Source organism: Pseudochaenichthys georgianus, chromosome 15 (genome assembly GCF_902827115.2).
Source record: "Pseudochaenichthys georgianus chromosome 15, fPseGeo1.2, whole genome shotgun sequence".
NCBI lineage: Eukaryota > Metazoa > Chordata > Actinopteri > Perciformes > Channichthyidae > Pseudochaenichthys > Pseudochaenichthys georgianus.
Window position 1 is genome coordinate 1,639,533 of NC_047517.1, and position 16,906 is coordinate 1,656,438.

A 16,906-nucleotide genomic window follows, 5' to 3' on the forward strand; every position below is an offset into this window, starting at 1 on the left:
TTACAGAACCGACTAACTCCCCTTTCGTGTATGTACAGCTCTCAACGTGTCCAGACTTGTAGTCACCTCGTTTTATACTTTTATTCTCATTCTGAAAGAAACAGGTGAAATGTGCTAACGTGACGGCCATCTTTGTGATGGTGACGCGTATTGTGCGAGACGAGAGACCTGTAGTTCACTCAGCGGTTTCACACAAAAAAATGTGTAACTTCACAGTTTTACGACACATTTTAATTTTTTTGACTTGCAAAATATTCTTTTAAATTGACAAACATCATATGTGTCATTCGTGGCACAATTCAAACGGGATCAAAAGATAACCTTTCTCTCTCCATTGACTTCAATGTATAATTTTACGCTTCCGGGGTCCCATGGAGGCTCCCGGAAAGGGAGGGACTTCGCCTCTCTATCGAGAAGCCTCTCAGGCGAAGTCCCGCCCATCTACTTCCGACCCTTGGGACCTTATTTCGGAAAAATTATGTATTGAAGTCAATGGGGAGAGAAAGATTATCTTTCAATCCCGTTTGAATTGTGCCACCAATTACAAATATGATGTTTGTCAATCTTAAAAAAATATTTCCATTTAAAAAAAGTCACAGTTTGTCATAAAACTGTTGAAATATAAGACTATAGAGGTTTCTCAATACTCAAATTTCCCCTCCTCGACTCCTCGGTCCTCCGGTAGTGACCCGGAAATGAATTTCAGCGCACCATGTTGAAGGACATCTCATTTCTCTAAATGCACTTCGAGGACCGAGCATCGAGGAGGCTCTCTGGAGGAGCTCTAACCGAGGAGACACTGATGCATCCTCCACGGCTCCTCCATGGATGCATTTCCGGGAACGGTGGAGGCGTGACGCACGGCCGGACTTATCTCAGCCAATGACAGCTCTGCATGCATCCCTTGGATATTATATTAGTAACTGCTTTCATCGCAACACGATGTTTACAGTGAGAACAGCTGTGAGGTCCGTGCAGAAAGCAGAGCAGTGTGTAAAATATATATCACTCAGTATAACAGGCCTACATTACTTTCTGTATTTGCTGTAGTTTAGTAGATATCTACAAACAAAGAGTCGATATTTTTCTAAGACCATTTAGTGCTTCACATAATAAAATACACAACGGCTGTAGCCTGATTATGCTATGGAGCAGTAGGTGTGTGTGGTACAGTGTGTAGGTGTGTGTTGTACAGTGCGTAGATGCGGCGGACAGACGGGTCTCAGTTGGTTTGGTGTCCTATGCTTACTTTTAATACTTGTACAACTTTTGGCCCGTAATTTCAATTCCCCATTTCAGCGGGGGGGGGGGGGGGGGGGGGGATATATCCAGTCTCTGATTGTGTTACGTTATTATGAGAGTGCTCTCATACTTGTTTGATTCTGAAATTGTATATATTTATATACATATATGTTATATGTCCGCATCTGTAGCCTGTTATTGTCGCATTATACCGCACTGTGAATGAATTAAAAGTAAATATATAAGTCATCATGAACACATCTGTCCATCAGACAAGTGAGAAATGAATTTAACTTATGTTAGACAGCTATATGCCATACATTTTTGCACACATTCACAGTAAATATGTATTCAGTATGATAGCTGTCTAACAGAAGTTAAATCCATTTCTCACTTATTCTGACAATGTACTTAACCCCAAATAAAAGAACCCAATAAAAAGAGTTGTTAACTAATAGTGAAGTCACGTTGTAATAACAATAACTCATCCCTCTCGAGTTTTCTTTTTGAGCTTTGCCAAAAGCCACTGTGTTAAGTGTCCTTCTTGGGTTGCCGTCAAATATGGCGGACCATCTCACACATGCGCACTGCAGATCGGGCAGAGCTGCAGATCGGGTAGACGACATCTTCACTCCATCACACATCCGGGTCCTCAGTGTCATATGACCAGTGCTGTCATTTAAGTAATTCAGCTGCAGCTAAAAAAGCACATCGACCAACGTTAGCTTTCTGAGGTTTCCTGTTCTTTATCCAACGATGGCAACATTGGTGGCAAACAGAGCGATGGACATCAACGGCTTGTCAGCAGCTGCAAGGACACACACCCAGGCTGTGACGAGAAATTACATCTCCCAACCTCGGCTAAGTATGTTACGTTAGCAGGCTGCAGCTGTAGGTAGCAAGGTTGTTGTGCTGCATTCAAAGACAGGGGAACGACGAGGAATGTAAACTCCTCAGTATACTCAGTGTATCTCAAGCGTTTATTTGTAAACTACACCAACAAACCTAATTCCTTTGACATTTTGCATGCAAATATTTTAGCTTACATTCAGGACAGTAATGGGTTGTTATTAGGGTCCTGGAAAAGGGAAATAGTAGTTGGATGACCCAATTGTATTTCAATGAATTCCTGAATTGTAAATCTTGGAATAATCTGTTTCCAGAAATAAAACCGTTTAATTTCAGTCACGGGACTGTTGGTTTCGATATGTAGCCTAAATATGAACTTGGTGTAATAATGATGAAGATGATGCTTTTTCATTGAAGACTGTGTATTCCCAGTAAACTTGAATGCAGCATATGTTGGTTAGCTATAAATTGTGGATCACGACTGTAAACAAGCTAATGTTTGCTATTTTTACGATGGCAATTCAATCCGTATTGATGTTGCTTATAGTAGTATAGCCGATTTCACAATTAGCTATACATGCCGTTTTTCTTTTCTATGTACATGTACGTCAGTCAGTCGTGTGAAATGGCAAACCAGCTTAGCTAGCATGCTAGCTGTAGAGTGGCTAGTCATGCGCAGAGTCTTCGTTAACCAATTTCGCACACTTAAAACTGTGCTCATTTATTTTTACCAAGCATAGTATGATTTTAAAATCGTACGTTACAACATAACGGGAAAATCCCATTATTGTCACTAGTGATTACTGCGTACAAGCTCAGCGTTTCTACAACCCGATTCCGCTAACGTTAGCTTAATGTCAATACAGTGACTACACAGGATTGGCAAACACTGCAGACAGTCAGCTGACTGATGGTAGCCACAAGAATAAATGAGTGTTTTAATCTATTGACTTGTTATTGAAACATGTAGTGCAAGCTAAACTGCCTTACTGTTACTGCGTGGTGCTATAACAATTCATTTTTAACATTTGTTTAGATGTGTTAAGAGCAGACTGATGACAGATAGGATGATCTGTCATGTGACATGAGCACATGAGCGTGCAGCCTGCAGTGTCGTTGACGCAACAAAACCTTCAGTTTCGGGCCTGATGGAAAGAAAATGCTTTTTTATTCATTATATATACAGTTGTTGAAAAGGTTTAGTAAAGCTCACATATTGAATAATAAAGCAACACAAATTAAACCACACACCTATTGGTTTACTGTACAGTGACCCATAGTTGAATATTTGGAAGATTGAGTCAAATATTTATCCATGGGACATTGTAGCCATCTTTTGAGGATAGCATCAGGGTTGGGAGGGTTACTTTGTAAATGTAATCAGTTACTGATTACATGGCTCTGAAAGTAATCTGGTTACAGTTACGTGTCTTAAAAAAACGTAATCAGATTACTTTTGGATTACTTTCTTTTTCCATCACAGATGGTATGTTTTGGTGAACAGGAGACACAAAAAGCAAAAGGAAACTGAACGTGTTTTTACCGTTTTTAATGGCGTGTCAAGAGCACAACTGAAACAACACATCTGAAACGATGTAACAACATAATACACTTTTTGGGGATGCAGCTTGGGATGTGAGGAGTGAAGGACACGGCTTAGAACGGGCGTGTCGCCTTCTGTCTTGCCAGTGTTGGCAGGACATGAATTAAAATGTCGAACTCGGACTTCATTTTAAGGACATTTCGGCCAGGGGTGTAGAGCTATATTTGTTTAAGCACCGGATTGGCAAAACAGGAGAGTCTGTGCACCAGTCTGCCTTGATCTATGAATTCATATCCGTGACTTTCACAGTATCTGCTGCCCACAGCTGTTTTATAGAAGGAACACCTCCTTCACTTCATGACATCTCTGCAGCGCCAGGAGGCAGCGGGAGGGTTAACTCAGCCTCTGAGAAGACCAGCGCGCCGCGCACCGCCTTTCACGCACCGCCTTTCACGCACCGCCTTCACTGTGTATACCTTCAGAAATAATCATTAGTAAGGCTAAAGAGCGACCGCAGGCTGATGTGTTTTAACCACACACACCTATACACACACACGATTTAAACGCAGACTTTTGTTCCTCCATGTTTCGTTGTTATTGTTTCACTGAGCGAGCGGACCCGCGATTTTTTTCAAACGCTTTTTTGGTCCATCTGCGGCGGCTCTGATGATTCGAATAGGCTGTACTGAATATTACATGTTGAGAGGAAATCTTTCCACCAATAATTCCAATAAGTAATCCAAAATATATTCACTTCAGGTTTACGAAAGTAACTGTAATCAGATTACTCGTTTTTCAAATGTAACGCGAGCTGAATACAGTTACTTGATTTTTGTATTCTGATTACGTAACGCCGTTACATGTATTCCGTTACAACCCAACCCTGGATAGCATCAATAGCAATGGCCCGGAGTAATCTGCGGCCGCGAGCTGTTACTTATGTGCCATCATGGTGTTATTTTTTTTATATATTATAATGAAGCGGTGAAGCCCAAAATGGCTTCACCGGACTGGCAGTATTTGAAGGTGTCCGAAAAAGGGGGGTGCTGAGGGCGCTGCAGCACCCCCTAGCGGCAGGCAGGGGGTGCGGAGCTCCCTGTCTGAATTATTATTTGACGGTTATTGCTGCTCCCGCTGTGCATAATCTGTGTAATATGTAGCCAATAAATTCCACATTGTTGGTAAAATAATATTTTGGCCTGCCCCGAATGTTGTTTCTGTAGCACCGGACAATTCTACCTCCATAATATAATACATTAAACGTGCTTTACGTGAACCTCATCAAGACACTAGAGAGGACGATAGAACTGTAATTTCCCGTGTTCAGTGAATGCAACAGAGGCAAGACACCAGACCAATCAGAGAGTTGCATGGAAATAAAAGTGTGTGTGTGTGTACATTTCGGTACGTACCTCGGTTTTTAGGTCACGGTTCGGTACGTTTTCGGTACAGCAGAAAAAATTATCACATAACATATTTTTTTTTAATTATTATTAAACTGTGAATAATGTATTCACTCAAATAAATGCAAAATAAACATTAAGGTGCAGCATTTCGATTAACTGAAATAATCTGTATTTGAACTTTACTGTACTAGTACTCACAAAATATAAACTATTAGTTTTGGGTTTTTAATTATTATTAAACTATGAATATTCACTCAAATAAATATAAAATATAATAAAATAAACATTAAGGTGCAGCTTTTCGATGAACTGAAATAATCTGTATCTGAACTGTACTGTACTAGTACCTAAGCAGCCAGCTTGACATTATGACTTGCTTGTCATTGTATTTTCATGTTTTTTTAAAGAAAAATGTACTTGTCCACATTGCTTGCCGAAAGGGCAGATCAGCTGGCACTAGCAATGTCTCCTGCTGTGGAGAACACCCTCGCTAGGGACAGAGGTAGTAGCAGATACAGCCAGGTAGCGCTTTGCTAACATGGCAACATAAGGATATTTGCCGTTTGTAATAGTTTTGGCTCGGTTTGAACTTTTTGCGAGTGGTGGAGGCTTAAATGCTAGCGGGAGTTGGGTTTGCACTTCAGTCTTTTGCTACCGGTGATATTCACGTTCGGGTGATGCCTTTTCAAATGAGTGTGCAACTTTGATGTATTGCCAGTCGCGTAACCAATGTTAGTTGAACAATGCCGACAAACAGCTTTGGTTCGGTCCACCTGTCTTTGTCCGTCATCCTTGTACGTAACTGCGAAACCAAAATGTTCCCAAACCGGAGACTTCAATGATGCTGGAGGGTTTTCGAGCTCAACTTTATCTGCGTTCGCCATTTCGACAGTTCCTCAAATTACCGACTACATTTGAACGCATCCCTCTGACCAGCTCGTCCAATGAAATGACTTGCTCGCTCTATGACGCGTTGAACACAATGGGAGCAAATTACTCTGAATGCTGCGACGCAGCACCTGAGATTACTTCCAAGAAGTTGTTCACGTTCTAAATTTTTTACGTTTAACGTTATATTCATTCAGTACACTTCGGTACACACGTGTACCGAACCGAAGGACCCGTACCGAATAATTTCGGTACGGGTACGTGTACCGTTACACCCCTAGTGTGTGTGTGTGTGTGTGTGTGAGACTAACGGACATACGGAGCTGTTGGTTCCACAACAAGCTGGAGGAGAGCTCTCCTCTCAGGCTGCGGCCACACGAGGACAAATTCGGTCGTTTGCGTTCCTGTTTAGTGTCATATAGACCGTTCGGCCACACGAGGACGACCGAATACGGCACTAAACGACTGAGGAAACGACAACGGGTCCCAAGGTGGATAGAAATGCATATGCAACTCTCTGGGGGGTCAAACGGCTCCGTGTGTACGCCCTATCCGAACATTTTCAGATCACTGATAGTGATTGCGCAATAGCCCCGCCTCTTCTGCTCACCTCCGCTTACCCCGCGCCATTGCTGAAGTGTTTCGCCACCAACAACAACAACAACAATGGCGGATCGCAGAGTTGCTATCGTGCTCCGGACGCTATTGACCATGCTACAGTTGTTTGTGCAACATCTACAGCAATAATGATGAGGCAATAGCCCCGCCTCTGCTGCTCACCCCCGCGTCAAAGTAAACTGCACCCTGAATTCAGATTATTTATCTTTCTCTCGATATGGACCTAAACGCGAGTGAAGTGTAATCTGACAGGACGGAGACACGCAGCTCTGCTCACCTGCAGCTCCTCCCGCTGCAGCAACACACACTTCAGTCAGCTCATCACCCTTAGCTATTTTAATTACCTCTCAAACTACCTAAGCTAGTTATAAATATGTTTACTGTCGGCCGTGCCACTCACTGGATCAGCTGCTGCATGAGACAGACACTGACGCTGTCCGAAGAGAGGGAGGGAAAAGAGAGGCTCCGTGTATTTTATTATTATATAATATATAGTCGTTATTCATTTGTTTTAAAGCTCAATAAATAACAAAGAAGACCTTTGACCTGCACTTTTATAATTGTGTCCGGAAGATTTAATACACGTTGACTGGCGAAAAACTCTGCCCGGTTCCCTCGGCCCCCACCGCGGAGAATAAACAGAAGGGCAACCATGACAACCATGCTTCTTCGCTGCTTTTGTGGAGGAAGTTACAGAGAGAGATTCCGCTCATTCCTCCCGTGTTATTATCCAAAGTTAATGTAAACTTGAATAATGTACTTCATTTGAATGTAATAATTATGTTGGTTGTTGTTTGTGGAAGCGTCAGTGAATGAGCTGAGTTTTAAACATCACTTCAAATGGAAGATCTGGGATCGGCGATTGCTATCGGCCGATACTGATTCCGGCGATCGGCCCCAAAATTGGCGATCGGAGCATCCTTAGTACTAGAGTAAAAGTAGAAGTACTCGGATCTTGTACTTGAGTAAAAGTAGAAGTACGCGGATCTTGTACTTGAGTAAAAGTAGAAGTACGCGGATCTTGTACTTGAGTAAAAGTAGAAGTACGCGGATCTTGTACTTGAGTAAAAGTAGAAGTACGCGGATCTTGTACTTGAGTAAAAGTAGAAGTACTCAGATCTTGTACTTGAGTAGAAGTACTCCGATCTTGTACTAGAGTAGAAATGCCAGAGTGTAGGAAAAATCCTGCAATCAAAATGTTATTCAAGTAAAAGTAGAAAGTATGATCATCAAAATATAGTTGAAGTAGCGACAGTAAAAGTAGTCGTTGTGCAGATTGGTCCATTTCAGAATAATATATATGATGTTTTATAATGATTGATCATGAAAGTGTTCTCGGAGCTGGTGAAGGTGCAGCTCGTAGTGATGGGAGTTACGGCTCTTTGAAGGGAGCCGGATCTTATGGCTCCGTTTCCTTTCCGAGAGCCGTTCAAAAGAGCCGTTTTTTTTTGCTCTGTGAGCCTGATGTTGAGCCTCTGACTTTAATTATGCTGTTGAGCACGGCTCAAGTCATGAAGTCAGCAAGGTGATGTTTTTTCCTTTTGTGTATGTGTCAGACAGCCAAGCATGGACTGAATGCGTCTTGGCAAACTAGAAGGAAATGACCTAATGGAGCTGGGTCCATCTGGAAAATACCTGATGTTTCATGGATGTGACCGGCGCACACTTGCAGTCGTCTCGCTCAGTGACGCCTGTAGAGGCACAACTACATACCTGTAACATGTCATTATTAGTAGGGATGCACGGTATTGGTTTTTTGATACCGATACCAATAACTTCCTGCTTCTCAAGACCGATAACCGATAATAATATTATATATATATATATATATATATATATATATATATATATATATATATATATATATATATATATATATATATATTAAATGTACCTGTAGTACACCTGGTGCACACCTGGTGGTAAAAAAGAGACTAGTAGTGAGCAAAGGACATGAGCATTACTACTATGAACAAAACAAAGCCAAGAACAGTTCTGACTCTTCAAAGTGACCATATTTATTTTCCCAAATAAAGTTCTTGCCTTTTTCAAAAGCCTCGTCGATAGGTAAAAGCCCCGGTGCCTTTGCAGCTGGCTTTGGATTTGCCGCTAGTTTAGCAGCGCAGGCGTCTTCGTACGCTGTTAACACACCATCGTAGCCATGGCGATGTTTCAGGTGACTGATCAGGTTGGAAGTATTGTAGCTCGTTGCCTTTTCCCTCCTCGTGGAACTTCTGCATTACATTTGTTACAAATAGCAAGCGAACTTTCCAACTCTGAAACTTTGAAATAATCCCATACCACTGACGACATGTTTGTTTACTGTCCTGGCTTCACGGCCGCACACCATTTACGTCACAGCCAGGCATGAGTTAGGGAGCGCTGGATTTGTGAAGAACTCCCCTCTTCCTAAACCACTAATTCCACAGTACTGGCAAAACGGGAGGAGCCGAGAGAAAAACAAGCGCCCCTCATCCCAATCCACCCACACCGCAGGATCTCTTTCTTTTTTTTTAACCAAAAAATATATTTTATATTATCGGGGCTGTTAATACTTGTATCGGGTTTATCGGGATGACGTCATAATTCCTAATATCGGACCGATAAATATCGGGCCGATAATTATCGTGCACCACTAATTATTAGCCAAGATAGTGCGCCATGCTTGTGTAAAACATGGTGGATGAGAGCAAATTGAAATATTTGTTCTGCATCCTATTGGCTTTTTACTCTTGAAGGTTTTATTGCACTTGAAGAAGAGGGGAGCCCACTCCAGTGATCTGCATGTGTGTCCGATACAGCAGGAGGACTGAGAGACATTTCAGAGAAACAGTGTATGGTTCAGATAAGATGAGGCACAATGTTCCCGTCAAGAAGAGGGACACTTGTGTTTCTTTTGACTGCAGATAATACACATCAGTAGGTTTTACTACTCTTAATCAGTTGACAGTGAATCATTGAATTACAGCATACTATTTAGGACTGTTGTAACTTGAGAATGTTTTTTGTTCCTGTTGTAACTTCCCCATTTGTATTCTTTTAAATCCCTTTGTGTGCCCAACCATATGAAGAGACACACATTAAATAGATGTTTACTTGTGCAACCATTTTCAAATAAATCATACATTTTCAAGTGAATGTATTGAAATAACTTGGTACACACACATTACAGTAAAACAAGTGACCTTTTACAGAATGGCTCAACTTGTGTCTCCTCGCTTCCTACTTCCTCCGTCTTAGATGAGAAGAATCCAACTAGAGCTACTTTCTGATGATCCTCGCTCATTTAATCCAGTTAGCTCCTTGACTCTGAAGCAGAGCATGGTGAGGAGGAGGAGGAGGGTAATAGTTTAAATGTGTTTATCCTTGCTGAATAATAAATACCGAAAATGTGATTGTTTGCCCCGACTCCAGGAATGTTGTGTTATTAGAGTGGTAATGCCGTTTTCCATCATTGGGGTTTATATGGCAGTGATTACATCCAGCTATGTTGCTTTTAGTGATGGTCCAATTGGTCAACACTATAATTAAGGTTTATAAAGAGGGCCTGCCAGCTAAGTAAACCTTTAGTTATTTTTCCTAAAGCTATCGTGCTGGATTTACTGAATTAAGCATTGTCATTATTAAAGTAATATCTCGGGATATAATATATCTTCATGATTGCTTCAATTGAGTTTGAATGTCTCAGATGAAAGGCCTGAAAGGCAGCTCCAATTGATAAATACCCTCCCTGTTAAGTGAACGCTCCTTCTGACGTCAGGGTGTAGTCGAGGTGAAAGCTACCTGTCCTTGAGTTGTAGTGTAGGAAACCAAAGACATGTTGTTCAGTATAGCCATAAAACAGTCTGTAAGATCACAATGTGGATATGGGTTTTCACTAGCTTATTGACTTGACAGAGCTCTAAGAGAGGCAGCTATTGAAAAGCCACTCTGAAAGCAAGAAAATAAACAAATAAAGAGATTTCTCATCAGACCAAGTATTTTCTTTAAAGAGGCCTTTGTCTCTCTCATGTCAAAGGCTATTAGCCCACGGAATGGCTGGTCTTTGTTTTAGTAGTGCATTCTGTCATGTAGTGCTATGAAAAGACATGGAGCACGGCACTATACTTCTTTGTGAAGATTTAATTAATGGTAATAATGTAGTCACGATAAACAAATGTCTCATCTGTCTTCTTGAAAGTAATTTCTATAAAATCAATGTTATTTTTGTAACCGTTCTATAATCCACATTCTAATTAGGCTTAAGCAGCTAGCTTGTCAGTAGAAAAGAAGAACATTAAAATGTATGCGAAGGATTTGACACCATTTCAGTCTGTTGCATGAACACAAACCAACCCACTGTTGTTTTGCTGACCACTCATCATTCATTTCCTGTCATGCTTCTGCTTAAGAATGGGAGGGTAATTTAGGGAAGAAAGAGCGCATTTAATAAAAAACATTTTTACAACATGATAAACATGAGCCATCATATGCTGATAGGCCACCCGACTATTTCTGTAAGCTGACTTACAACACACTGTAGGGCTGTACCCATCTCATCTACCCCTTTCTACTTTTTTTGTGACAATGTGTCTATTACAGTTTTTCATGCTTTTGAGTTTTCTGGTACAAAATGACGTCTCTGTTCTTAATTCCAACTACAAACCTCTTGTGGTAGTCTTTCTCTGCCGTAAACACATTCCACTGCTTCAGAGGCACATACAGAAAGTGTTGATCTACAGCAGCGGTGCCCAACCAGTCGATCGCGAGATGTGTCTAACGATAAAACAGAATGTTGTTCTATTTTTAATGTCCTGTAACATAATCTTCCTGTGCCAGAATAATGCACTTGAACGCATCAAAGCTTTGTGATTGGCCGTGGCTGGTGGGCAGTGGGCACTATTTCGCTGACGTTGCCCGTGGCAACAGGAGTGACAGTCCGCACACACACAAGACCGCAATTATGGCAGAAGCAAAAAAGCCCAAAATATATAACTTTCACTCCGAGTGGGAGGATGATTATTTTTGTATGTATTCCAATTCAAAGTCCATCTGTCTCATCTGCAATGCGAGCGTGGCTTTATCGAAGAAGGGTAATTTAGGAGCGGCATTTCAAAACAGTGCACAAACGCTACGAGACGGAATTCCCTCCTAATTCTGCCCTATGCTCCAAAAGGGGAGGGGCCTGAGAGGACAGCTAAATGCACAGCAGTCCATTTTCACCAGGCCCAACAACAAGAGCAAGGCTGCTCCAGAGCATCTTATGGTGTCAGTCACGTTCTTGAGAAACACATGAAGTCTTTCAAAGACGGCGAAGTTGTGAAAGAAGCATTCCTGGAGGCTGCCGATGCGTAATAAAAATAACAGAAGCATTTCAACAGGTTTTTTATATAATAAAAAACTCAAGTTAGATACCGTTATTAATCAGCTGTAAGTTTTAATTAGTTTGAACTTATTCATTATAATTATTGTACTAAATGGTATAAGAATGCAAACTTAAATTGATTAGTCTATTATCAATTCAGGTTAAGAAGCTAGTGTTGCTTGCATCCTATTTTAAAAAAGGCATTTCTTTTTATAATCTACTAAAATGCAACAAAAAAAGGGTTTGATTCTATTAATGTTGTCTCTTTTATTGCACGTTGGCAGCAGATTCCTGAGTAGCTTCAGATCTGAGTTGTCTTATTAGTAAGCCTCATTTATACTTTTGTAGCAACACTATTTTTATATAATGGCAAAGAAAGGGTTCAGAGTCTTTTCTTTGTCCCCGTGTCATATGTGGCAGCACTTCAATGTTTCTTAAACATTACCCACTGTAGTGACGTGTGAATAAACTCCAACTCTGTATCAACAACACTGTTGTGTGACTTCAGTTAGATACTTGTATGTGTGTAGATTAGAAAGAGGTAAGATAAAGGATCTGCAGTATTTTATGAAGTATTAATCGTACAAAGGTCAGTTTTATACAAGTAGAAGTGTGTATTTACCTGGTAGTAGGCTGTCAGTAATGGCTACGCCTCTCTATTTGGACTGGTAGATCTCGGCAGACTGGCAACTTCAAAAGTAGCTCTCGGTTAAAAAACGGTTGGGCACCTACATCACCATTAGATTAGAAAAATAGTTGATTAGCTTAGCCCCATGACTTTTATCTATGTGTTTGGGCTACTTTATATATTTGTGTGACTACATTTTTTACAATTTTTTGTAAGATGTTTGCTCTCAGCCTGAATGAGCTTCACCGCTCAGTCTGACAGCTGTAGTTCAGGGAGGACAGTCAGTGTGTGGCGATAGAAATGCAACAACTAACGGCAGCAACATCCAGTGTTGGCCTGGCTGATCTGCTCCAACAAATGTGCTTATCAGTCTTTGTCATTATAGTTGTCTGTCTGGAAGACGAGGCCAAAAACAAACGTCTCCTCAAATATCAACAGTGACATCAGTCACCGGCACTTCTCTGATGAGTTGGGAAATGCCCAACTCTAAGCGCTCAGAGCGGTGGCACAAAAACTTGAGTGCAACAAAAACAAAAACACTGGAGTGGCGAAGTCTTTTTTTTTGTCACTTTTTTTTGTGTGAAACTATCAATGAACTACATCTCTTGCACAACAACACACGTCACCAAGGTGGCAGTCACTACTGTCTTGTCAAAAAAGGAATTGACTCCCCTCACTATCAACATGTCCAGAAGAATGTCATGCAAAGCTGCCTGCCTGCCTTCCTTTGATTCTCTCTGAACTGTCTGGTCTTTTTAATGTTTAATGTCAACCATTTGTGCAGATAGCATGAAGTAGAAAAGATCGCCAATGTAGCATTAGTGTTAGCATTTCGCCTCTGGGCTTAAATTATGTATTGTAGAATGATCACACCGTTGTGACAGTACTCTGCTAATGTCCTGCAGGTCACCCTTGAAAAAGATATTTTGATCTCAAGGGGCTTTCACCTGGTTAAATAAAGGCTACACACAAACAAAAGGGTTCACGAAATATGACTCTTACTGTTTAAGATTTTCGGTTACTTAATGTTACTTCATGTTAAGGCTAATAAAAATGACAAGGCTAAGCCGGCTGTAATGCTAACTAACGTGCTAGCTACTAGCTAGGTAGCTAACTTGATCCAGCCACTCCTGGTCCTTTCATCAAACGGGAAGCGAAGAAACGAGCAAGACCCATTGCTGGTATGATAACAACCTGGTACTAAGCACACAGGCATCTTGTTAAAGTTATCTTATCGTAGCCATCTCTATTTTAGTGGAGGAAAACAATTGTGACATCAGTTATGACATCACTTACGCGACTCTGGGATTTGTAGTCTTTCTAGTTGCGTATTTTTCATAGTCTTATATTTCAAAAGTTTTACGACAAACTGACTTTTTTTGACACGGAAATGATTGTTTAAGATTGACAAACATAATATGGGTAATTAATGGCACAATTCAAACGGGATCGAAAGATACGTTTTTCTCTCTCCATTGACTCCAATACATAATTTTTCCGAAATAATGTCCCATGGACCGGTAGTGCCACTCTATTAGAATAATGTTCTAGTTTGATTTTTAAATCCTATGCCGACATTACCAAAGAGCCAGAGTTATGACCTGTACCACAACAGTGTGTACTGTCTTTGTGTCTGTAGACCTATCTTGTCATCTGACCATTTTTGCACAAAAATGTATTCTGTAAGCAACAAAGCCCCCCCCCCTTCCTACCTTTTTAAATACCGGCACACTGTGAACGGGGCTCTAACGCTCATTGTAATACACCTCCTGCTCCAGGTTACAATGTGAAGCTAGTGCCAGTGATTACAGTAGTTTGAAGTATTGATACTAAATCAAAAAATGTTTCATTATAAAGATGGTTATGTTTTAAAACGTAATGGTTGTGCAAACAATGCCTATAACTTTGAAGAGATATAATATCTGTTTAGTGAGCACAGTACGTGGACATATGCCTCCACCACTGCAAATGGCTGTAAACTGTGTCTTTATCAAAGCATGTGCATCCAACTATTGTACCCTCAGCACTCCGCCACCTTTGTAATGAAGCTGTAGTGTTAACCAGCTGCCTTCCTGTATAGACGGCTTTGTTCCTCTACTATACTGCTCGCCTGCAAGAAGTCCATGCAGACAAGAGGCCCTGCTCTGCTCCCATATTTGAACATTTCCTCACAATCAGAGCCGTGAGGTACGGAGTCCTCTTTATGTGGAGTACATGTATGGAGTTTAAAGAAATGGTTGGCGATTGGTTAACAGAACTTGATATTAAATTCCAAACACAATCCCCTGACATATGGTGCTGTTGTATAACAAAGGAAACACTATATAGACTATAGAAGAAGGATGAGAAGCAGGAAACTCATGCTGACCACCAAAGTGGGCATTATGCTACATCAGGGGTCTCCAACCTTTTTTAGGATGAGAGCTACTTTCAAAAAATAAAATAAATCATGAGCTACTTTTACTCCTCTTTTTTTTGTTTTTTGCAGTGTATATATTTAGCACATTATTATATGCTGACCTTTAACCTTTGTGCTGTTTGGGTCTGTGGGACCCGTTTTCAGTGTTTACTAAAATAACATGTATTCAATTTAATTATTTTAACCTGCTTTATTTGGGGGAGGACCTCCCATCCTCTAGGGGGATCCTCACCTCCTCTAGGGGGGTCCGGGGGCATGAAACCCCCGGGAAGATGTGTTTTTAAATGTTGAAGTGAAATGCATCAATCTGGTGCACTTTGAGCACAACATGAATTTATGGATACAGCTCTCAACACTCAGATGAAAGGGAGCTGTTTACTTTTCAATAATCCAAACATCTTTAGAATATGATCACAACCAATAACAAATAATTTATACTTGTTTATTCTTATGTTACCTAGTTAGCATTCTTTCTTTTTATTTATGCATATTTTACTAATCTCTCCCCTTTTTAAACAGTTTTTAGTTTTTTTTACTGTCCACAGTGATTCTCAAACTTTGTTCAATAATGCACCCCCTTTGAAAAAAAAATGCAGCCAAGTACCCCTGATCAGCGCAACAACTATTTGTTAGGGAAGAAAAGCCTATATAAAGAGGTACAGCGCTGCACCATCAGTGTCTGATTTATTAAAACAACAACCTTGTAACTGAGAAACACTTAAATGCTACATTTCAAATGTTTACAATCCATCACTAAATTCATGGCCAACCAATTTTAACATCATGCAATAACACTGAGACGACATTATTGCATTGAACTGATCTTTTTAATAAGTTGTACTTACAATTTAGTGAGAAACATGGGCTTTGTCATTCTGACAAGGAGGCAACCTGCAGTTATTACACTTCGTGTTTTGAAATATGTGTAACTCTAGTCTATTAATATAAAACCCACACTGCTCAAACTTTGTTACTTTTCCTAAAATTGGTATATTTATCTGGTTTTTTTCATTAACATAAAATAAATCTCACCTTCCCCCTGCAGTACTCCAACGTACCCCTAGGGGTCCGCCTACCCCCATTTGAGAACCACTGCTATAGTACACATTGGAATGATTTCTTACTTTATCTATATTAAATAGAAAAAGGTGTGCTCTCCCTATCTGTCGCTCTCCCTATCTCTCTCGCTCTCTCTCTGTCTCGCTCGCTTACAGAGGTTGTGTGCTTATCCGTGGCGATGACGGCTTGCGTTAAATAATAAACATATTTGTAAAGTGGGGGGACACAAACGGGATTTCTAAAAGTGGGGGGGGACATGTCCCCAGTGGAGATTACGCCATGCGTGTTTGTGTGCGTCAAGTGCAATAAATAAATATGCAAGTTGCAACACACACGGAGTAAAGCTCTGGCCCTCATGTGCTGTATAGGCTGCACGACTAGGCTGTTCAATGGGGCTGATGTGTAGATTCTGCCAGAAGGAAAGGTCACACTTAGTGGTGGCCGGCCCATAGGGGCACTAGGGACGCCGCCCCACCTCTTCCCACAAACAAAAACAAAAAAATATATATATTTTAAAAAATATTTTTATTTTCAATAAACAAGGTAAATATTATATAATTGGTATCAGTCAAATGTATAATCTACAATAAAATCTCGTTTAAAATGGTGTTACGATGTCTAAAGTTACATGTTTCCTGCCTGGCCTTGCCCATGTGTCATTACCTTTTTATATTTACAGTCTATGGTCATTACCCTCTTTCGTCTGGGCGGTAAGAAAGGAGCCCTCAACCAGTGCAGCAGCCGCCACTAGCAGCTGACTGTTGCTACCTGTAAACTATGATGCCGAAACATAATTTCAGCCAATCAGCGTCGTCAAATCTGATGATCACCGGGCGCCAATGTCAGCGCCCGGTCCAGTCTGTGAGTAGTTTGGACACTAGTGACTCGTATCCGGTGGGGTGACGCAGTA

The 16,906-nt window shown here is 40.8% G+C and overlaps 1 protein-coding gene across 1 annotated transcript in view; it reads left to right on the forward strand.

Annotated features, from left to right (window-relative positions):
* The first annotated feature begins 1,842 nt into the window (after window positions 1-1,842).
* atp6v1ba (ATPase, H+ transporting, lysosomal, V1 subunit B, member a) overlaps window positions 1,843-16,906 on the forward strand; it is a 51,680-nt gene continuing 36,616 nt past the window's right edge. Inside the window, exon 1 of the mRNA XM_034100406.2 lies at window positions 1,843-2,107. Coding sequence (XP_033956297.1) covers window positions 1,999-2,107 — 109 coding nt within the window. The 5' untranslated portion in view covers window positions 1,843-1,998. The remainder of the gene's footprint in view (window positions 2,108-16,906) is intronic.